This window comes from Achroia grisella, unplaced genomic scaffold (assembly GCF_030625045.1).
Source record: "Achroia grisella isolate CSIRO2021 unplaced genomic scaffold, CSIRO_AGI_Agris_v1 utg729, whole genome shotgun sequence".
NCBI classification, from domain to species: domain Eukaryota; kingdom Metazoa; phylum Arthropoda; class Insecta; order Lepidoptera; family Pyralidae; genus Achroia; species Achroia grisella.
In genome coordinates, this window is record NW_026713004.1 from 87,055 (window position 1) to 112,134 (window position 25,080).

The following is a 25,080-nucleotide window of genomic DNA, read 5'->3' on the forward strand; positions in this document are numbered from 1 at the left end:
TAAATGTTTTAGATTAAAAAAAAATTGTTTCAATTGAGACCAGATTGCATATTCGTAAAAAAAAATTCAAAATCATACCATTCTGAAAAAAAAAATAATTAAAAAAAATTGGTCCTTCTGACGTCTGGATAAAACACAAAAATATTTTAAATTTCGTTGCGACTTGTAAAATGTGAACTTACAAGGATTATTTAAGAGAGCAACACACAAGTTTCCTGCTCGTACTTCTTGTGATGAGACAGCTTTCTGAATGAGTGGTAGATTAAAAAAAAAATGTTATGACTATTCAAAAGTGCTTAAATTAAGTTTATTTGAATAAAGGATTTTCTATTCTATTCTATTCTACTCTGTTACTAGAATTTACTCTTAAAACAAATGAATTTTATATGTTCTAAATTCAAATATGAAAGAGGTTTTATATCTTTAACAATGTATATGATATTCTTGTTCATAAAAGTGTATGCGAAATGTATAATTCTTCTTTTTGGCATTCGTTGAGGAGTCTACATTTTCACTTTATTGAAATACTAAATTTTAGTAGCCTTCGTCGAGTTAACCCTACCACAGTCGACATCAAGAGGGGGACCGTTCCCTCGGCAGTGTGTATTACCATTTTAGTTTCGGACCGCAGGGTCGTACAAGACAAACATACTCGTACATCACTAGTAGCTATATTTTTTTACAAAATGTGCGGGGAAATGGGTAAAGCTGTTCTCAGGGCGCTGACGGGAGCGTTACTTTGTGGATTGGTTTCCGATGCAGCATATTTACAAGTGAGTTTTGGATTAAAAATATAATAGTTAAATTTTATATATTTATTCTGACTTATTTTTTTTATTTATTTTCATATATACGTGGTGAAAGTTGAGTTTCCTAGTATCATGGATTTCAGATTATATTGATAGGATATATTGATAATATATATACTATATATGAATATATTCAATTATTTTTATCATGACACTCAAATAAAAAGTTATTGTAATTTTTTAATTTATTCTGTCACTTGATTAATTTTTTTAAAAGCTTATTGGCACGTATATTGTAGTTATATTATATATAACATAAAAATACATTAATAATTCAGATTATACTTTATATTGGTAAGTCTTCAAACTGTAGAGTTGCACAATATTCCATTAGGTAACTATTTATCTATAAAAAATTAAATCTAAGTAGAGCTTGTTTTACTCATTACATAATTGATAGAAATAATTAAATTCAATATATATATATATATACATATGAAACACTCGGACCAACATACTCATACTCATGAATACAAATGTATCATGCGAGGAATGGAACGCTCGACCATCGGGGGTCAGTCTATATAGTAAATTGCACACCTAGAACAACACACTCGTATTCATGCGAAATACAAATGCTTGTACCACAGATAATATAATATTACATACTTGTACTGTGAGACGAATCGAACCCGCAACCGCGATCCAAGTCTGTGATAAACTGCTAAACTACCGAGGCCGTCAAGTTCTTTTTTCATACTGTATTGAGGTCCGCTATAAAAGACAAATAAATCTTTATTATTATTAATAATACTACTGTATAACTAATACGGTACATTATTATCGTAGTAATAGTTATAAGAAAGTTCCATACTATAAAAGTACGAAACAAAAAATATTATGTAGCCTAATAGTCCGGCGAACTGAGCTGACGGTAGGGATGTCAACCGTATAAGGATTGAGGTAGTACGAGATTTTTGGTCAACTGTATGAAGACATCTTAAACTTCGTACAAATACGTTGTACAATATTTTGAAATTTTATATCAACACTAGCTTTTGTCCGTGGCTTCCCTCGCGTTAATTTATCATCTTAGGGATCTGGAATTTATCAAAATCCTTTCTTAGGGGATGCCTACGTCATAGTAGTTTTATGCATGAAAAGTCTCAGCCCGATCGGTTTAAAATTTACAAACTTTCATACAAACTTTTATCCCCTATTTTATCCCCTTGGGGGTAGAATTAATCAAAATCCTTCCTTAGCGGATGCCTACGTCATAACATCTACCTGCATGCCAAATTTCAGCCCGATCCGTCCACTGGTTTGAGCTATGCGTTGATAGATCACTATGTCAGTCACCTTTGAGTTATATATATTTAGATTTCAATTATTACAATATTGTAAAATCTCTTTCAAATATAAAATTGAAGTTATTACCTTGAAACGAAAGGTAAATTACTACATGTTTTCGTTATACGTTGGACAATGTATTGATGTATAGTTAAAAAAGTATAATCAAACTTAAATAGAATTGCACCCTAAGAGCTTAACATTTCTGCTTTAATTTTTAAAGCGCTGGTACCTCTCCTATCAAAAATAATGTCTAAAAGTTGTTGGCACCTACCAACAATGAAATCGCTATATTCAACAGTGATCACGGGTGCAACCTAGTTGAAACGTCGACATAGGTACCTATTTACCCTAAAATTATTTGTGTTAAGATCCCACTAAAGTTATATGAAAATGTCGTAAATATCGCTAATTTGCTAAATTTTACTCTCAAAGTCTATGAAGTGTCTCAATTTCATTGCATATTAACCGATTCCCGTAGGTTATTTCCGATTTAACCTACTTCAGCAGCCAAGAAGTTTGTTTGTTATTTATTTTCCATCATTCAGATTTTATAAATAGGACATTCATCCTCTCAGTCATAGTTAAAAATCAGCGTTTTGCTTCTTCAGTAATTCTTTAAACAGAGCCATGCTATTTTGTATTACATGCAGATTTACCCATGTTGAATCGTATTGGTTTAAATATTCTGTAACGTATACTACTTATTACTTAAATAGTATTAATACTTTTTCGTAAGAGGCTAAATATTTTGAGGGTGGCAACCCTGTCGGAGCAAACAAATATCGCTCTACCAACAACACAGCGGTCGGAGTCAATAATACAATGTTTGTTAGGGTCACAGTGGCCCATTTGTTTGGTGGGATATGTTTTTGTGATATTTTATGGTTGTACGCTTCGTAATTTCACATGTTTTTGTTGATAAGCTGTCACTGTTACGGTCAGGATGACTGCGGTTTTAAAAAGGGGTTAATCCTCTTAAATATTGCAAATTTTGAAAGTTTGTTTGTTTTTGTGTAATTTACTAAATTACGTTTAAACAGGTCGACGGATTCAAACAAAATTTGGTGCACAAATAATATTGTATTTATTTACACAGAATATATTTAGCCGAATTGATACGAGTAGGTGTGCGAATAGTCACTTTATTAACATTTGATTCAAGCGACTTTCTATGATTGTTTTTAAAAAAAATAGTGTCTCTATAGATTCCTGATAAATAGTAATTGAGGAAGAGAAATACAGTGGAAGACAGGCATCATAAGATAACATAACAAACATAGATGGTTCATGTATACGGTTACATTTTACTATCAGTAATTTAAAATTTCTGTTAAATAAAAAAAAAAAATTTCGTTCCAACCTTCACAAAATAATTTTACTACTAGTAGTCGCTTCATATTTAATTTCTTGCATTTTATGTATGATATGGAGATATATAATATGTAGTCGTAACAACACAATATTAATTTGCCATATTGCATTACGTAAATATGGGGCATACGCTGTAGTAAATTAGATACTCTTTATTTATTTGTATAATACTGGCAGTTAACAACTGGTGATTTTGAAAATGGAACATATTCATGGAATAGACACGAAAATATAATATACTAAAACTAGGCAGTATGTGTTCTAACTTTAGCTTGTTTCACACGAACTAATAAAACAAGAAAAAACTATTTTTTTTATATGAATTTAGGAATGGACGTAATCAGCCTAGAACAAAATAATTTTAATAAGTTGCATTGTATGAAATTGTACATCTATTAAATTAAATCTATAATTTTGATTCTTATAAGGTTAGTGCCAACACTTAAAAAGTATTTATGCCTTAAATGTTATGAACGTTTTATATATGAATTCGATTTTCAAATAATTTGTATTCATTTGTGTTTTCTTTCTCTTTTCAATAAATTGAAATTTATTATCTCCTAGTTATTTTATGAGAATAATATACATATATAATTCTCAGAACTGTGTATTGTTTGATGTACTTATTAATTTTACGACCTAGAGTATAGACCTCACATTAAACGGACTTAACAATCCAGTACCACATTACAATCAGCGGTTGCTTTGCGGTTACCCAAAGCGTTTAGAATTAATAACGCTAAACTGCGAACACACAATGCTTGCTAAATGCAGTCCGTTTAGACGAAAACGTATTTAATCTTTATAATATTTGTGTAGTTAGATTATTTGTTAAAATTTAGAATAATTTTATATAGGACTAGCCACCTGCCTCGGCTTCTGACGGATGTACATGTGTTATACATACAAATCTTCCTCTTTAATCACTCTATCTATTATTAAAAACTGCACTAAAATCCGTTGCGTAGTTTAGGTCTAAGCGAACAGACAGCAGAAAGGACTACATTATACTTTGTAAAGATACTTTAAACTGAAATGTTGTGTTGAATATTATTTTTTCAAAAAGGTTGAGCTATTTATTCAATTCGACTTGTTTCTTTTATTTGTCTATGACAATATAGTAATTATTGTTTGTTTAATAAATTTAAACTGAGAATGGTATCAATATTCTCTTTTCTTTCGGTTTATTTGTCTTTTATTCTTTTTGGGTATACATAAGTATACATAATAAACAGTCTTACCTCTACATAAAATGACAGGTTTTGAATTTAGAATACCTAATGTTTTTTTTTCTAGGACAATTTCAAATATTTGTTCGCTAAATTTGTTGGTGCATAACATTCAATTAGGAAGCGTTATTAAAATTGTACAAACGAGCCAGCTTTCATTTTTGTACAAACAAGTGTTGCGCGATCGTTTAAACAAACAATGAATTTTCGCATCGTGATAACATATATATATGTATGTATAATATAAATATACAATATTATAGACCACTTATATAATAATATATCCAATTTCAAAAGCAGAAGGTACTGAAGTTTACTGTATTTTTGTATTCCAGAATATTAAAAATGAGATTTTTATGAGTAGTAGATTCTTTCATTTGAGAACATTCATCTACGAATTGTATGTATATGTATGTATTAAATATTAAAAAAATAGTGTATATTTTTATAAGATGTACAGTATCCATACAAACTTTGCTTAGTTTTAAACTTTATGACGCCATTTGGTATACTATATATCAAGGTTCTTGTTTATGAATAAATGAAAAACTCTTTATTGTGCCCCTCATAGAAAGAAAATAACAATTACATTAATTAATATGTATACTAAATATAAAAACAACATAATTACAATATAGAGGTAACAATGGGCGGCCTTATCGCTAAATAACGATTTTATTTAAGTTTAAGAGTTCATTTTGGTTCTATATTAATTCAACACAGTTAAAGTATTTTTGCAAGGAATTCTTAAAACATTAGTTTACAAGTATTACGTATTATCAAACAAACAATAAACTTTCCCTCACGATCACAAAGTGGTCTATAATTTTTAGGGTTTCCGATAGCAATTCATAATTCACAAAGGGTAAAGTTTTGATATAATTGGTGTTTAAACTAGAGTTACAGCAATAAAAGGGCCTGCGAGTCGCGACCTTAAAATATCTAGTAGCAATAACTCGGCCCCTCATAAGGGAACACTAACTTTTGCAATTTTCCTTTCTCCGAGTTTCCCTTGAGCCCCTCAAAGGCGAATTACTGTTGGTTAAATTTACTCTCATTTTCGTCGGAGGCCGTGAAAGCCTGTTTTTTAGTTTTATTTCTTTGATCAAGCTCCTCGAAGTGGAAATTGTTTGAAACTTGGTCCTGGCACCAAATTGGTATTCAGTAGTAATTTCACAAATTCTCACCTTGCGGACGGGTGCCCTTTTTTATTTAATACTCCTCGTCTTCGGGCTCCCGGCGTGTTCCGTACCCGCTGCGCTCTGTTCGGAATGTTCGGATGGCGCTATAGAAAATTTGCACCGTTGTGCTAACTCTGAGCAGCGGACGGGGGGGCAAAACATTTTCTGCAGATCGGAAAGAATTTTGATTATTTCCCAACTTGATTCGAAAAGGAGGACGTGGAAGTCGGGTGTAACAGTCGAATATAGCTAATTGTTACAACTTAGACTGTCGTCTGAATTTGACTGTTACAACCAACTGCTAATAAAAGATGTTTCTCAGTTTGATGGTATTTTTTTATCTTTTATTTTATTAATAAGAAGAAGAATATAAAATTGATACAAATAGAATTAAATCTAAAATTATACCAATATCACATTTATTCTCTCTTCGTGTAAAACTATCTTATTAGTTTTAAAGAATTGAATTATAGTTTGTGTGATTGTGATATTAGTTAATTTTAAGAATAATTATTTTATATAATTTCAGGCATTCACAGATCGGTTTTCAGAACTGTTGATTAAACTTTTGTTCGAAGGTACACGTAACTATCAATTTGTCAGCCCAGTAAGGCTACCATTAGTAGCCTAATACTGCCTTTAATAATAATAATAACCCGGGATAATTCACACAGCGTCATCTAACCCGGTCATGCTAAGCTGAGCTTGTGTTATGGGTATTAGACAACAGATACAAATACTTACATATATATACTTTTGGAAATACATACATATTGTACACAGAACACACCCAGACCGATACAAATAGTCACACTCATGAATACAAATGTTTTGAAGAACTAAGGAATTGAACCCGCGACCACCGGAAGTAAAGCGGTGTGCTAAACCGCTAGACCACCGAGGTCACCTTTGCCTATTTATAATCGTCTATTTTGATCGATATTTTGTAGTTTTCTCCAAGCCTTAGATATTTGTGATCTATTGCTGTCTTTGAGAAAAGTGTTGATACATTGTATTCTTACTCCATCACAGCAAGGAAGAATATTTATTATAAGAATATTTACTAGGAAAAATATTTATGAAAGCCGTAAACATAAAAAAGTAGGTATACAAAAAAATGTCGTTTCATTCTTTACATACGGTACCCAGGACAGGCCATCTTTTTTTCATTAGAGTCTAAAACATAAAAGTACACTCCTCTTGTTTGGCAACTAATAAAATCTCCGAGAAACTTCAACAACTTTTTTTATTAAAACACCGAACGGTGCATGTTTTAAAATTCCTACCAACTATCCAAATTATGGCAGGAAAATACTGTTCAAGTTGCTAGTATACAGTCACAGCTGTTATTTAAGTATTCTAAACGTTTATGATTGTGTTTGTGGGTAATTTAGCAGTTTTACTTCCTCTGTAAGACAGTATAATACCTATATTTTACTACTACATTGGCATGTATATTAATTTAAAAAGTAGGTGTTGTTAAATTTATCTATTACAAAAAATACATCTCAAATTATCCTTTTAATAAATAATTATAATTCATCTTTGATCATTCAACTATTGGGTTATTTTTTGTTACTGTTGTTTAAGTTATACTGACAGATGGCAACATATTGTTCTCTATATGTAGCGATTTATTTCTTTTGATTTTTATTATCGATAACAGCGACACCTAACCCCTAAGGATATTTTTTCTGTGCTGTCATCCAAACTACTCTAACTTTTGTCTACCACTATTGGTAGCAGTATGTCGAGAAAATACCCAATATCACTGTACCCGTGATATTGGGTATTCAAATTATATTATAAGCATTCAAATATCACTGTTGGATGATAGGTAGAACTCAAAGTAATAGTGTAATTCAGCTTTATATCAAATACGTTATAGCTTTTGGCAGCGCTCGATATCAACGATACATGTATATTTAATATCGGTATCGTCAGCGATTTAGATTTAGTAAGAGATATTTCTGTGTTTCCTCAATAGAAATAAATAAACGCGGTAAGACCCCGTGATTTTTTCTAATTATATGTATTGAAATATATATATATAGTTTTCATAACTGATACTCGATATACCAAAACTTATTAGTTTACATCCGATAGAGATTATAAGTAAAATTATTTACAACTCATTGTAAGGCAAGTAACAAAATTATATCTAAAGTCTAGTAAATTCGAGATCAAAACTTGCACTTTCCGGACTGCGCAACGCTAGGCGGCCGTGACTGGCGCAGAGCGTTGCCCCCTCTCACAACGCGTGCGCGCACCCAGCTATTTCGTAATACCCACTGGACTTGTTTGACTCGGGGTCGAAAATATAACTTTTATAGGTTTATAAGTACTTTATTGATTTAAAAATTAATTCAGTCCTTATTTATGTTATCACTAGCTACTCGCCCCGGCTTCGTACGGTACATGTATTTTATATATAAACCTTCCTCTTGAATCACTCTATCTATTAAAACAAACTGCTTCAAAATACGTTGCGTAGTATTAAAGATTTAAGCATACGTAAGAACGGACAGACAGCGATAGCGACTTTGTTTTATACTATGTAATGATGATGATAATGTCTTCATAATGGCTTTATTGATTTAAATCAGCCCTAATTTATATTATGAACATGTAAAACAATGAAGGAAGGGCGTGAGAAGTAGCAAGAGCTTCAGCAGACAACGAATATTACAGATAACAATAACAACTAGTGGTCGCCCAGTGGTTGAAATTCGGCCATAATTAATTTAACATTCAGTCAGACTATAGACAAACAATTAAAGACAAACAATATTAATCTATTCTCAATTTGACCACAGACTAACAAATAGAAGAGTATATGCGTGTGTTTGGCTAATACATGGTAGTTATGTAATGTTTGTTTTATTGATTTAAAATATTTTTTTATGCATAACTTAATTTTTTTATATCATTCTGCAGTCAGTCTCTAAAAACTATAAATATGCGACATTTCATACTTATCCGTTTGCGCAATTTTCGTAGAAAGGGATACGAAGTTTTTGCGTATTACATTACATTATAATGATAATACAATTTAAAAAAAAAGATATAATTTACTAGACAACAATATAAACTTATAAAAGGATACTATATACAAATAGTGTAATAGAATTAGTAGAAAGGTTAAAAAGTTTAAATATAGAAAAGAAATAAAAAAAATACTTCCTAGAAATCTTGATTATTATATGGAAAATAGGTTTGTAAATACATTATGAGTATTATGAATTAAAAATTCAAATAAGACAGCCATAACTTTCACGGCATAATCCACTATTTTAATGTAAATTTATTAACAATTATTAAGTAAGTTATGTAAGAGTTATGTAAGTATAACAAAAAGTAGGTCAAGTTCGTGGTTTGTGTAACAACTGGTAACAAGCGGTCACTTTGAGAGCGGCTTAATTTCACAAAGCGTGAAAGTTGAACTTGTATAATACTATGTAACAATACATACATAATATACATATATACATATCTTATGTACAGGTTAGGTGGTAGAAAATATTAAGGTATTAAGCTCGCCAATTGTACATTTATTTTGAACTAGCTGTACCCTGTATAAAATAAAAGAATTCTTCTAAAATAAAAGTAACCTAAGTTACTCCTTATTACATCAGTGACCTGCCAATAAAAGTCCCGTCAAAATCGGTCCAGCCATTTCAGATAATAGCCGGAAAAAAAGACAGACAGAAAAAAATAGTAAAAAATGTTATTTTGGTGTACGTATCGTATTTATATTCCTATGTATCTAGTAAAAACCGGTTATTTCAAAATATGTATAGATAAAGAATAAATAAAATAATTATGTAATTTCTATATTTTATGCCTTAAAGATGATTTTTATTTTAACATTATTATTAGGTGACGAATCTTACACGTACAGAATAATAACACTGGACAATTCACACAGCGCCATCTAGTCCCAATCTCAGCAGAGCTTGTGTCATGGGTACTAGACAATTAATATAAATACATAGAAATATATGTTTTATCAATACATAAGTATTATACCCAGAAAACACCCAGCTCATGTACACAAATGTTTGTATAATTGCGAGGAATCGAACCCGCGACCATCGGAAGTAAGGCAGTGTGCTGAACCGCTATACCATCATGGCCCTCAAATACCTCAATACCAAATGAAATTAATTCAGAATGTAAAATAAACGCAATAGAATATCTAAACGAAAATGCAGGAGTAACGGCATTATGTTTAAAGAAAGTAAAATTCTAATCGCCCAATAAATATTCAACTAACCAATTAACTTGTTCCCTTTTATTGAAAATAAATAATAATTTTCATAGACACTTGTTGATCTTTTGTTTCAGCAATACGAGCCGTACCAAGTACAATACCAGCAAGCCCTATACCGGAAACCATTGAGGGAACACGAGAAGCCACAGGATCTCCGCAACGTGCCAGGAATACCAGGGGTGGACTATCCAATTTACCACGAGGTTCCCGAGACCAGATTCTCATGCGCTCACGTTCCTGTTCATCCAGGAATGTATGCTAATGTGGAAACTGGATGTCAGGTGCGTAATATTTTTTTGTTACGTTTTTATGTTTTTAACATAGGGCATCTTAGAGAGGTAGATTTCATACAATCGTCTGCATACCTATTTCTCTTCTATTTCATTCGCCAAGCAGCATGCTTGCTTTTCATGTAGCCTATAATCATCATCACTTACCGTTAGGTCAGGTCGTTATCATATATATCATTCCAGTTACATAAATATAATAGAAAATCATTTATTCAAATAAACTTACATTGAAGCACTTTTGAATAGTCATCACATTTTTTTTTAATCTACCGCTCATTCGGAAAGCTGTCTCATCACAAGAAGAACAAGCAAGAAACTTGTAAAAATAAATAAATAAATAACCCTGGACAATTAACGCAGGGCCATCTAGTCCCACATTAAGCAGAGTTTATGTTATGGGTACTGGACAACTGATACAAATACTTAGATTTTTTTTGTAAATACATACGTAATATACATAGCAACACCCAGATCGATACAAACAATCATACTCATGAATACAAAATGTTTGTACCGTGCGAGGACTCGAACCCGCGACCATCGGAAGTAAAGCGGTGTACTAAACCGCTAGACCACCGAGGCCGTCATATAATAAGTTGCCCAATAAACTATCATTGTATCCCGTGAGGAAACGTTAGTTTTATTAATAATTTCCTTCAGTTATTCATCATTCAAAACTTTAGAGCAGGGGAGTAGTTGATTTTTAGTAATGTGGACACTTGTGTTGTTGTGGACCCCCTTGTTAACAATGTACCATCTCAGATTTACTTCCAGGTGGTTCTCTTTGGAAACCATCCTCATAAATTCCTGGTGAAATTGTCACGATGAGCTAATTGACCTGTCCTCATGTTGATCTTATCATCCTCCACTGGTTTCTCGTCAGTGCAAACGGATGCACCGTTGTATTATCTTTCATTAAGAACCTTCAGAGCATACAAAAATCAATAGGCCTAATCTTGCAGACGGCTCCACATAAAGTCCTCTTCTTGTGTCTTTATTGCTGACTGCAGCTAGTTATCATGATTTCGCACCCGAGAACTCATAAACTACTCTCCTCGTGGGAATTTCCGGATATGTTTTTTTGGTTGTTGCCTACGTAATAAACCTACATATGTAATACCTACATATTAAATATAAATATCTAGCCATAGGCGTTAGGCGATGATGAATTAGTTAGATAATAAGTATAAATCTATTTATATTATATTTGTTATAATATAATTAGATTTATATATATAAGTCAAATTGTCCCAATTGCGTAAAGGTTAGTTGGTAGAGAATGCCATACGACATTAAGCGCAGTTTTTATACATGTTATATTGTACTAAGATTAAATATTAATAAATACATGACTTCTTATACAAATGACAGGCTTTTTGTATCTCAAGATCACAAAACTTTTCCAGTACTATCATCAACATTAGTTTATTATTGTTACAATATTAATTAACAATTCTAACAACAGTTCATAATAGAAATAAAATAGAAATATTCTTTATTCAAATGAAGTTAATATAAGCACTTTTAAATAGTCATATTTTATTCTACCACTAATTCAGAACGCAGACTCATCTCAAGAAGAACGAGCAAGAAATTTGTTTTTATTCTTTATTTGGTATTTGTTTATTTTAATCATTTACTTCGTTTATCTTAATTGTATCTGAAGGAACATGGGAAAAACCCTGAAATATATAAGCCTACACAGATCTAAATACAGATTGACACCTGAGGTATTACGACGCAGTTACTTACACCTGAAGCCTTGCTACAGGAAACTTACGTGTAACTGTTTTAAATAAATGTTGTTGAGAATTTCATTTTTAAGAATTTTCCGCGAAAACAAACTGCCAAATAGCAAAGTTGATATAAATAAATGAATAGTACAATAGAGTAGCAAAATAAATCAGATATGGTTATCAGAGCAAACCACTTGCAGCACTCGTTTACGAGATATACAAGCAAACGTTTGAAAATTTGAAATAATATATTCGAAATGAACTAAAATTATTTTCAGTTGCCAAATAAATAGTTTTAGGCGAGTGTTATCTGTCGCTTTGTTAAAAGAGAAACCTTGCACTTGGGCAATACGCCAACACTCCGTATAATCTTTAGCTATCATGGGATTTAACAGTAATGTATTCGTAAATGCCAAGTTACTTATGTTACGTACGTGGAGGACAACCTTTTGTTTTTAATGGTAATGCCCAATTACTTTTAGAGTAAATTGTGAAAGGATCTTCGTAGACTTAACTAATGTGTGGGCGTAAATGAGACGCATGTAATTAGTGATTGCGGCAAATATATCTATCGGATATATACTATACTCGTACGTATATATCGTATTTCTTCACTTTACCATTACTGAGACTAACCTAACTTTTAATAAAACTACATACATAATATTCAATTGATGATTCCAATGATATTGATTATATCAATTGGAAAGTATTTGTTTGTTTTTTGTTACCTTATCAGGGCTAAATGGCTGAACGGTTCTTAATGAAATTTTATATGAAGACTAGCTGCACTCGTGACTTCGTCTGCGTGGAATTTAACAAACACGTTATTAGAGAATTTTTCTAAAATAAAAGTAGCTTAATATATCTCCTTATTACATCAGTTACCTACCAACAAAAGTCCGGTCAAAATCGGTCCAGCCATTTTAGAGATTAAGTGGAACAGACAGACAGAAAAATTGTTGTTTTAGTGTATGTACTGTATTTACATATATTCATATGCATGTAGTAAAAAACGGTTGTTTCAATATTACAAACAGACACTTCAATTTTATTTATATGTATATTGTATTAGACATGTATATTGTATCTTAAGGACGGTGATAGGCTATCTTTGAAATAAAATAATAAATTGAAAGGGGTGAAGAAAGGGGCGAAAATTTATTTGGACAACTGCGGTTAAAAAATATTTTTTCTATATTCTTCATACCAAAATAAACCAGCAAACACATGCAATTTTAAAGCAGAGAAAACAATCAATTTAACAAACAAGAAGACTACAAGGAGGATAGGATAAATTAGGTTACGTTTACATTTAAGTTATAATTGGAAATGTCATCTATCGTAAAACTTTTGGTAACTTAAATCAATTGCTAGAGGATTTTATGTACGCCTATAATGATTGTGTCAATTAAAAATAAGGACTGTTTAATGGTATGCAATTATCGCTGTCCATGAAGTTTTGCGACATCAAATATATCTCTAGTACACATGCGCAATGTACCTCGTTCCTTAAATTGGATAACTTCTTGGGACATTGTTGTTATTGTAAAGATTGTTACACTAACGCATGTCGCAATTTGTCAAAGTTTAAGAAGCTATTATGCATCTTTTTCCACTATTAATAACGTTTTATGACAACCGTAATTATATTTAAAGAAAAGAAAACAGTATATTCTTAAGAGACCCGTAACAAGTGTAAAATTACTTTTATGTAACAAGTGCCCATTACGAAGGCATTCACTTGAGTGCATGTTAACATGTGTGAGATTTTGTTTTTTCAAACCTATATTTGTGACTGCAGATATAATAATGACAATTAATACAGCGCCATCTAGTCCCAGCAGAGCTTGTATTAACGATACTAGATAACTGATATAAATACATAGACACACACAAAACAATACATATAATCATACTCTTGAATACAAATGTTTGTATCGTGCATCGAACCCGAGAGCATTTGGATGTAAGTAGAATATGATTCAATGGTGATATTTGATAATGTATAAACAAGTGTAAATGTGGTAATAATAAATGTACTTTAAGTAATTTATGGACCAACAGAAGTAACAAGTATTGTTTTAATAAGCATTGCTTTTAATTTGCCAAGTACATTGAACGAAACTCATGACGAGCAAACAGTACACTGATATTAAAACGGTTTTCTTTTCTTTCACTAGCCCAAGAAAATGTTGGATACCTTCCAACGTTTGTTTGCGTTAATGTGAAAGGATCCTAGGTCAAAATATTGTCTGCTGTTAATTACGCCAACTATCTAAGAAAACAAACAATATTTGCTACATATGAACCGTATCTCTGCCAGACCAGATTGTTTCTGTAGTGTAAACATTATTGCGAAACGATGTCGGGATCGTGACTCGTCGCTCGTGAATTTAATCTGTCCCTCATTCAGAGATGGAATTATTCATTAACCGTACAATGAGTACACAGTTACTATAAACAGTGGTAATAATATAAAGTTACTTTCTAGGGCTTCACTGTGTGTTGGGAAATATCACCATTAATATTTGCAGAAGAATTAGCGTCCTCTTTCATAACTAGTAATGCGATTCTAGAAATTATTTGCAACTTCCTTGTCTCTTTTTTCCGTAACGTAATAGTAACTATCATAGTTATGAAAATAGGTTATATATAATGAGAAGCGGTGATGACTTATATTTTATTTTATTATCAAATTTGCTTTATTTTTAATTGTAATAATGATACTGGTATACAATATAGTTCCACTGAGCCTAAGTCAGTTGAACTGTATTCTCCCATTGTATTTATCTTATTTTTTACAACGTTTTATTTAAACAATTATTTCTTAATCATACAATCGTTTGAACGAATCATATTTTTACATGGAAGATAATCCTATGATCTTTCTAATTTGATACAAAATGTAATTATTTTTAAATGAGTATAATTAATACAAATTTAATTTAATTTTTACATAGACGAGACTTTCTTTAAAACGGAATAAGGAATTTTTACTAAGTCATATTACAGAAATTAGTAAAAAATGTTTATTTGGAAGTAAGTATCGTCATTATTCTAAATTCAATTTAGATAGTAAACTCTAGAAAACTTTTATGATACCAAGGCAAATGATCACCGTGCAACTAAGTAGGTACCATTATCGCCACATTCTGACTCTCTGAGTATATGAGTGAAACATTTTTGCTACTGTGAACTTTATGTTGTATTAGAGAACATGCTCGTTTACTTTACTTCAAGTACACTACGTGCAGAGCGCGAAATTACACATTTTATATACTGTTAAGGCGGTAATGTACTTTGTACAGCTAAATTACTACTTACAAAACGATATACTAAACAATAGTAAACCTGAATATAGCTTCGGAGCGAAGACTCGACAATTTGGTAGGCACATTAATTAATTTTCTTGCAGTAATTTTATTATAATTTATTTCATGGAAATAAGGTTGTGGTTTCAGTGCCGGTTCGGTTCGGCAACGGTTAATGGCGAAACGCACTTTTCTTATTAGCTTGTGTTGAAGAGGTTTTTTGGCCTTTATTATGTACTTACTTTTTTTAGACGACTAGACTGGATCCGATGAAAAATGGCATCTTTGGCGTGTAATTAGACTAAGATACAAAAGATTAGGTATGACTTAGGTAATAAGGTTACTAAGTCATACCTAATCTTAAAGTTTAATGAGTACCTAATGGCTCCATACCCTGTTCAACTAAGCTTAAATCTTAGCAATGACTACGTATGAGAGATAGGCCCCCAGGCGATGCACGGTTAGCTGCCACTTTCTTTCAGTGGGTGTTTGATGTTATGATTACATAAAAAATCTAGAAATAAAAAAATACTCAATAATAAAAATTACAATGCGTGCAAAATACATTTTACAGAATAGAAACAATGAGATCTATTATTTTGATGCGACATTTTTAACAAAAAGAGTATTTTACGACACTTCACTGATATAAAGCAAACTTAGTGATAGGTTACTTATGTCGTTATTTTGAGGATTGACAAAGTTGTTTTCTAAATATTTATTTTTCTAAGACAATTAGTTCGATGATAAAAAAAATATATATATGTATATTGTTAATGGTTGGTTGTAATAAATAATGTATGACTATTTATTTTAACTATATTTGCTTTGATTTCTTAAATTATTTCTATAGCTTAAAAGTCTGCATCTAAAACGTAACTATATTAATTTATATTAGTGATAATATATTATGAAATTTGAATATGGCGTATATATATGTATGTATATAATATATTCTGTATTACATTAAAAAATAAAAAAAATATATTTTGTTTTTTGAGTCACACACATAAAGACAATGAAGCCGTTCTCTATTTCGGCTGTATATTCGTATTTAATTATTCGGTTATTACTGTTGCATACAATATGAACATGCAACGAAAACAGCTATGAATATTTAGTCATTTAAACTGTAAATATTTCCTGTATCCGTCCCACATAATGCACCCTGAGGCGCACTAATTAATTATTTATGTCAGTTTCACTCAACCATTCTTGCCTACGGCCCGCAATCTAGAATTATGTATTTTTAATTTGGTATGAAACATATTCTTCGCTTGTATCTCTCCCGCTCTCTCTCTATCCATCTCTGTTTCGTGTAAATCTTAAATGAACTGACAAGAACTTAATCTCTCAATAATGATTCGTAAATATACAAAATTAATATAAGTTTGGGTTTGCAAATTGTGCGAAATATTTACTACCAGTAATTTGAATGGTTTTATACATTTTTTTTAAATTATCATACAACATGTTGTCGACTGATAGAAGATTGTTTTGGTACAAAATGTACTTATAATTTATAACATAGGGTATTTCCTATGAAATGTTTGATTTAGAAAATATTTTCATTATACTGAAAACATTATGTGGGCGAACATAATATAATATCTAAATGTAATTGTTAACCAAATATTGTTTGGATTGTTATATTTAGGTAGCGGTATCTACAAATAGATAATTTTGGCAATATGATGATACTTATGAATAATGAAATACGTTAAATATAACGTACATATTTGTATGTTTTTATTTGTACTTACTCATCTTACATTAATATATTAAATAAATAAAAACTTGTATTTTTCTACATTACATTATGTATTTACACAAATGGTTCATACATAATAATGATCTTCTGTGTACTAAAATTGAACTGCCACCGCAATAATTTAAGTCTGTTTGTCTTATGGTTGATTGGGAGAAAATATCTTTATTTGTGTATTTGTGAATTGTAGTTTTTTATAATGTAGATAAATAATATTATAATAAATAGAAGAAGAGTTAAATATGTAACTACATGTATGTATTTATTGGACGTTTCTAACCGGCACTTAAATATTGAAGAGTTAGCGGATGAGAAAATCTGTCGGAGTATTTATTAGATTATTTTACTAGTAGGCAGGCGGGAAGTAGCTATTTATGTGTATTACGTATGTATTTAGGATTGTAACTTGGTAACAATTTTTTATTACCCACCTATGTATCTGTAGAATATATATCAAATTATGATATGATACTTAATATCAGAGAGTAAGAAATTTAGGCATTTATTTTTAGCGAAGGATAGGTTTGATATATTTCGTATATGAAAGTCTCGTATATGAGTAAGAAAAGGTACATATTATAATTTAGTGAATGACAGGCTTGATGTATATATAAATACTAGCTGTCCCGGCAAACGTTGTTTTGCCTTAAAATAAAAAAAAATTAGGGGTGGACTACCCCTAACGTTTAGGGGGATGGGGAAAAATAGATGTTGGCCGATTCTCAGACCTACTCAATAACCTCACAAAATTTCATGAGAATCGGTCAAGCCGTTTCGGAGGAGTATGGGAACGAAAACTGTGACAGAAGATTTTATATACAAGACAAGGTGACAAGGTGACAAGGTTTCACCCACGTGAACTTTATAGCCTATATATTATTCTGATGTATGAGCTATATTACTGAAAAACTTCATCAAAAACGGTTCAGTAGTTTTTGCATGAAAGAAAACTGAAATCTTATTAATGAACGCGACAGTTTGTGAGTGTGGATGAATACACTGTATAAAACTTTAAAATTTAGAATAAGGGCCGCAAGTTGATAATTTCTGACCCAAACCGTCATGCTTTGTTTCAAAAAGGGCCCGGGATGAAACGCCGGGAGGCAGCCGATGTAAAAGCCGGTAATGTTCCTTTATTTAAAGGTTTCTTGTAATTACGTTTGTCTTTGCTACGTCAACGACAAATTGTGTTTAGCGACGTTGTAGATTATTTATTTGTTCAAATCTTAAACTGATGGTTGACCTAATTTAATGTAATTATATATTGTAGGGGTTGATCCCTACATTTGGTTGGTTGTGATAAAAAGATAATATACGGGGATTATATAAAAGATATCTCCCGCTGATTTTTATTACTTTTTACTTATTGAATAAGCAATTTATGTGAACATATATTTTTGTACGGTTTTCTACATATATATGTACGGAAAATAGTACATATATATGTACATAAAACCGTACAGAAACTAATATAAAACCGTATACAAAAATAATAGTGTATAAATATCTTTGTTCAATTCACACAACACAGCAAGTCCCATGAAGTCCCCAGCTAAACAGATCTTGTGTTTAAGTACTATACAACTAATAGATATACGTACATACATAATGTACATAGACACATAAACAGGCAGACCAATACAAACAATCATACTCATGAATACAAATGTACCGTGCGAGGAATCGAACCCGCAACCATTGGAATTTACTTTGGTTCGATTCCTCGCGGTTGCTTTTTTGGCCCAAACTCTTCAACAAAAAAAAAAAAATAAGGCGATTATATCCATAAACCTCACCAGGCTTTTATATATATATATTGTTATGATTAGTTCATAATATATTATTATAAACGTATTGTATTATGGTATTTTCTAATATAGTTGAGTGCAATGAACTGGAATATCTTGAATTCTGCTTGTGGGGACTGGTCTGTTCAGGTTGCGAACACTGATTAGATTTTTTGATTTTTTTTATAGCATATGGTGGTCACTCTATTCTCCCAAATTTGAATTTGAATGAAATAGTATTATTGTAAATATGTACAACATTAAAAAAAAATAGCTGGCTTTCACAACCTATTATTTGTCAATTTTCTGTAATAGACCTACATGAATAAAGATATTTTGAATTTTGAATTTTTAATACTGTAAATGTAATATATATATATATATATATTGTTATGTAATAACAATAAACATTATTATGTAATGTATTATTATATAATGTTTATTGTTATTACATGATTGATATTATTCAGTATTGTATTTGTTTTCTGTTACATGAACTGGAATATCTTTTTTTAAATATATATATATATTATTCATGACGGTCCAGACTGTAATGAATTTTTATTATCTAAATATATGTCAATTTTCTAATATAAAAAGAAAATTCGATATTCATAAAGACTAAACCGAATATTAGATATATATGATTGTCTATAAACTGCATATCTAAACAATCAATAGTTATTTTTATAATATATTAATATTATGGACATATTACCATATAATATTATTTGGTTCACAATATTTGTCAATATATAAATTGTTATATAATAACAATAGATATTATTCAACAGAGTTGTTTTTTTTCTGAACTGGAATATCTTGATTCCGATATTCGTTCTCCGTTTCCAATGACGGTCCATCGGACTGTAATGAATAGGGCATTCTCAACCTATTATTTGTCAATTTTCAAATATAAGTGACGCTAATACTGTAAATGTAATTATGTATTTTTATATATGCTTGTTGCCTTATACAGAAAATTAGACATATCTTTTATACCAATAAGCATAAAAAGGCAACTTTTTTAAATATGTATATATTATTCAACAGATTTGTTTTTATTATCTTTTTTAGATATCTATAAAAAAGAAAATTCTATATTCATTCTCCGTTCATTACAATGATTGTCTATTGGACTGCATATCAACAATCAATAGAACCACTTAAGGGCATTCACTACCGTAGCATTGCTACGTATACATATTTTTTTGAAAACAATTAACTATTTTCATTATTATGTATATTTTGTTTTTAGTCAGATTCGAACTTACTACTTTGAGGGTCTAAGTAAGAGTAGTAAACCATTAGCACGGCGCACTCAGAATACAAAAGATATATGAGAATACTTTTATTAACAATCTGTAGCTGACCAATGGATTAAGCCAATTGAATTGGACGAAACCAATCAAAATAAACCAACATATCTACAGAAACAAGAACCCAAATGATTGAAATCGAACTACCACACAAGACGCGATGGACTTCGAAACTCAGTCAATAATTATGTTCCACGCAGTAGAATTATTACGACCGACCAATTTTCCCTAAATTGAATAAGTTTGGGAATATTGTCGCTTTGGACAGCCTGTAGGGCGACAGAAATATACCTAGCACTAAATGTAAAATTATCAGTTCAATCAAGTTATGTTTTCTTGGAATAAATCTGACGTCCTGAAAATATCGTCAAATATTTTTATATTTCAATAGAAATAGACTGTGTTTTTTTTATTATATTTATCTGAAAATAGTCGGCAAATATGATTCTCCTTTTAATTTAATCTCACAGAATATTTGTTATCAATATGTAGAGGAATACTTTACTTAAAGAATTGTTGAAGTTATCTGATGATATACTTACAAATAAAAATATCTTAAGTTTAGTTGAAGTATTTAACTTTGTCTAAAAAAATATACGTATAATTTCTAGAAAGGTCGTCTATGTGGGTAAATTTGTACAGTTATTTTTATATATGTTTAATGTTTAAATTTGAAGTAAATAAGACTATAAGGGTGTAGGTCATCACTTCTACGCTATAAATTAGTGCCCTATGACGATCTTCATGTTTTATAAGTTTATAAAACATTCAACTAACTTCAGTCAATAGAGCTATTTTGTACTTGCACAGAAATGGAGAAATCCAAGCATTTATTTAATTTTTAACGAAAAAACTTACCATGAGAAGGTACAGAAACATAATATCTTTTTGTACCTTTTATTTTTATAGTTTTGGATGATACCTAATTTATTCCTACTAATAGAATATAGATGCCTAGCTAAGCATTACATGTTAATAAACTCTCTAATATTAAACTAAGTGAATAGTATTTCTTCTTCTAGCTTCTAAAGGTAGAATGCCATTTAAAATTTCTATGTGAAACGTGGAATGTTCATTAATTTTCTTTTAAAAACAAATAAGAAATGAACGGGTCCGTAATTAACGGTCCGAAGCAATACTGTTTAATTAACTTTCAAACGACCTTATCGCCTGGCAAGTCGTTCTAGTGCTTTCTAGCATTTCTTAGTTGTAAAAAATTTTTAATTATTCATGACTTTTTAAAACTTATTCCATTATGTACGTAATATCATTTTTTCTTCATCAACGGAAGTCATTTTTTTCTTAGTTCTTTCGTGTATGTTATGAGAATGTGTTTGTATTCTATATTTCAGTCAATCCTACTAGTAATGTTTATTATATATAAATTTTATAACTAATTTGAATTTAAGAGATAGAGTTTATTCATAAGTACTTATAAAAGAAATTCAAATTATGATATTAGATAATTCAGTTCACATAATATAATGCCATTTAGGTACAACTTATTTTTAAAACTTATTATTATATTGAAACTAATATTAGTACGTATACATTTCATTATATTTATTTACTTAATATATATAAATGTAATATAAATAATGTTTTAGTACAATATTGACTTAATACTGATATTTATAAAAAAAGATGCTAATAGATATAGATATATTTCGCGGAGATCGAATACGCGATTAACAAACGGTGAAGCAGTATATTTAACAACTACACCGTAAAAGTCATGTCACATTTTTTAAAAGTGAATTTTCATTTCCGCCGTTAGCCGCATTCATAACAGGGTCAAAATTTGACAAACACTCTTTGTAAGCAAACTTTCAACACGTTTTCAAAAGTCCCACATTTGCAGTGAACAAGTACATTGTTAGCGGGAATTCTGGTGGCGTGCCAAGTCCCGGTTGCACCTTTGCGAGACGTCGTGTTATTAAATCGATAATATATTTGAGTAGTGGGAAAATGAAAAATGGCCACTGGAAGAATTACTATAAACTGTCTACGGATTGTTGTCTTTGCATAACTAAGTTATAGTTTTTAATGGTGCATTCATTTGCTAATGGTATACGCTGAGCAGTAGAGAGGGAATTGGATGGGAATTAAGTCAGGTTAGTTAGCTCATTTATCATCTGCTTCTTCCTTATCCATTCACTTGGCCTCGGCGTAATGTTTTTCTCTTCCATTCATCCCCGTTTACAGTCACCTCGTTTTTAACTCCCTTTCATGCCATAATGTCTTTCACACAGTCTATCCATCTCTTTTTCGGCCTGCGTCTGCTCCTATAACCATCCACATTATATGTAATACATTTCTCAAAGTATTCCCTTCATTACTACGATAGCCGATAGATAGATTATGGGCATTAAATCAGAGTTTACTCCTTGTACAAAAATCATACTCAGGTACATACAGCCTTTTTATTCCAGTTAGGCTGAATTAGGCTCAGGCGATTTTACACTACTGCAGTACGTAATTGAGTATTGATTAAAGTATTATGTGACACCTGTGATGTACATTTTGTTTGGTCATTATTGTTTATTGTCTTTGTTATATGTTTTATTTGTATTTATTTTGTATTGTAGTGAGGATGCAAATGAAATAATTATCGATCTATCTATTTACCAAGGTGGTTTCAGTGGGACTACCATGGATGTTAACTTACTTACATGGACTGTTGACCCTATAATTAACAATGTAACGTACATTGTTAAGTATAGGGTCAATAGTCCCCATAATTATATCTGCTCTTGCCACCTGTGTATTATTAAGTGATCAGCTTAATAATCACTGGTTTAAATTAAAGACAACATTTCACTGATATCATAAACATAGCAAAATAATTCAGAAATAATAATCTTTACTAAAATAAACATTTCTAAATAATCATATTTTTTTATTCTACCACTGCTTCGGAACGCAGACTCGTCATAAGAAAAATAGCAAAAAAATAGCAAGAAACTTACGTCTTTTAAATAAACGTTGATCAGCATTACACTTTTAAGATTTTGTGTAAATACAAACTGCCAAATAGTAAATTGATATTAGTAAATTAATAGTTATTGGAATAAAATAATTGTAGAATTACTAGGTTTGAAAAATTCTTGTTTAATTAAAGCAATTCATTGGTCACTTCTTAGTACTGTTAGAGTCTTACCAACAAAGTACCACATTTAATAAATGATGACTAAACTAATTTACAGGCTTACCACGTATGCCACGATGGGCGGGAAGGTCATCAGGGCGCTTCGTTCCTGTGCACCAATGGAACACTGTTCGATCAGACCAAGTTCGCCTGCGACTGGTGGTACAACGTGGATTGTTCACAGGCTATTCAGCATTACAGGTGAGTTATTTAAGATTTTATAATAATAACTCAGGATATCAGCGCCATACAGCACCGTCTTGTTCCAAGCTAAGCAGAGCAATTGATATATACATTTCTTTTGTAAATACATACATAATATACATAACACCCAGACCAATAGAATAGAATAGAATAGAATAGAAAATCATTTATTCAAATAAACTTACATTGAAGCACTTTTGAATAGTCATAATATTTTTTTTTAATCTACCGCTCATTCTGAATGCTGTCTCATCACAAGAACAAGCAAGAAACTTGTGTGTTGCTCTTTTAAATAATTTATTCTTACTTACAATTTAAGTTTAAGTGTGTGAATACAAACCACCGATTAGCACTAATTCAATGAAATAATAAAATAGTAAAAAAATTCAATATACAACAACTGGTTAAACAATTAATAAGAGAAAATAAGTCATAGTGATTAAATATAATCATATTCATATATAAAATGTTTTTACTGTGCGAGGAATTTAACCCGTGAACTTTGGAGTAAAGCAGTGTGCTGAACAGTTAGACTACCTGGGCAATATTTTGAAAATTCTATTAGTGTTGGATAGCCCTTTTATGGGAAAGCTATGTAACATTATGTAACATATTGTAGAAAAAACTTATCGCAGACGAAGTTGCGTGGGTCGGCTAGTTATGTATATACTAAATTGAAACTGTATTCTATTGACATATTTTTATTTGGTTTTTATAATATATATATGTTGACATATTACATTGACATCTGGTTATTTTACTTTGTTTCAGATTAAACGCTGATCCATTGAAAAACCCATACGTACCAAAACCCAAGCCCGAAGAAAAGGAATATGCCCAAGGAATTTATTATAGAAAAGTTTAAAGTTTATAAAAAAATCCATATCAAATTTCTAAAACCATTATTTCTAAACATTTCAAAGAGCTAGCTAAATATGTTTTAGAAAATGCTTTAAAAAATATTAATACCGTTTGAAAAGTACCTATAAAATCATGGTGGCAGACGCAAACTTGTTTGTTTAACTTGAAAATCCTTTTTTTTCTAATTGAAGAAACTTTCTATTCTAAATTTCATTATATTTTCTATGCCTATCCGATATAACGTCTTTGCCTAATTATTGTGATTATTTCTTTTTTATTAAATTAAAAAAAATATATATCGTTCCACGTAATAAGAATCCTTGAAAGTTCATTTACACAGCTGTGTAGCATTACTTTAATAATAACGAAATATTAGAGACTGTTTTTCATTAGATTCGTGTTTAATTAAAAAATATATATTTTCATGTTAGGTACAAGAATTGAATTTAATTTTCCATTATTTCTTATAAACTTTATTTCAATCTATTATCAAGTAC

General features: G+C 30.6%; 1 protein-coding gene across 1 annotated transcript; it reads left to right on the forward strand.

Annotated features, from left to right (window-relative positions):
* Nucleotides 1-686: 686 nt before the first annotated feature.
* LOC131850312 (U-scoloptoxin(01)-Cw1a-like) lies at nucleotides 687-24,587 on the forward strand. The gene is made up of 4 exons (XM_059200511.1): nucleotides 687-773; nucleotides 10,231-10,437; nucleotides 23,577-23,719; nucleotides 24,494-24,587. Exons 1-4 carry the CDS (start codon nucleotides 687-689, stop codon nucleotides 24,585-24,587), a joined length of 531 nt encoding a protein of 176 aa, XP_059056494.1.
* Nucleotides 24,588-25,080: the final 493 nt, after the last annotated feature.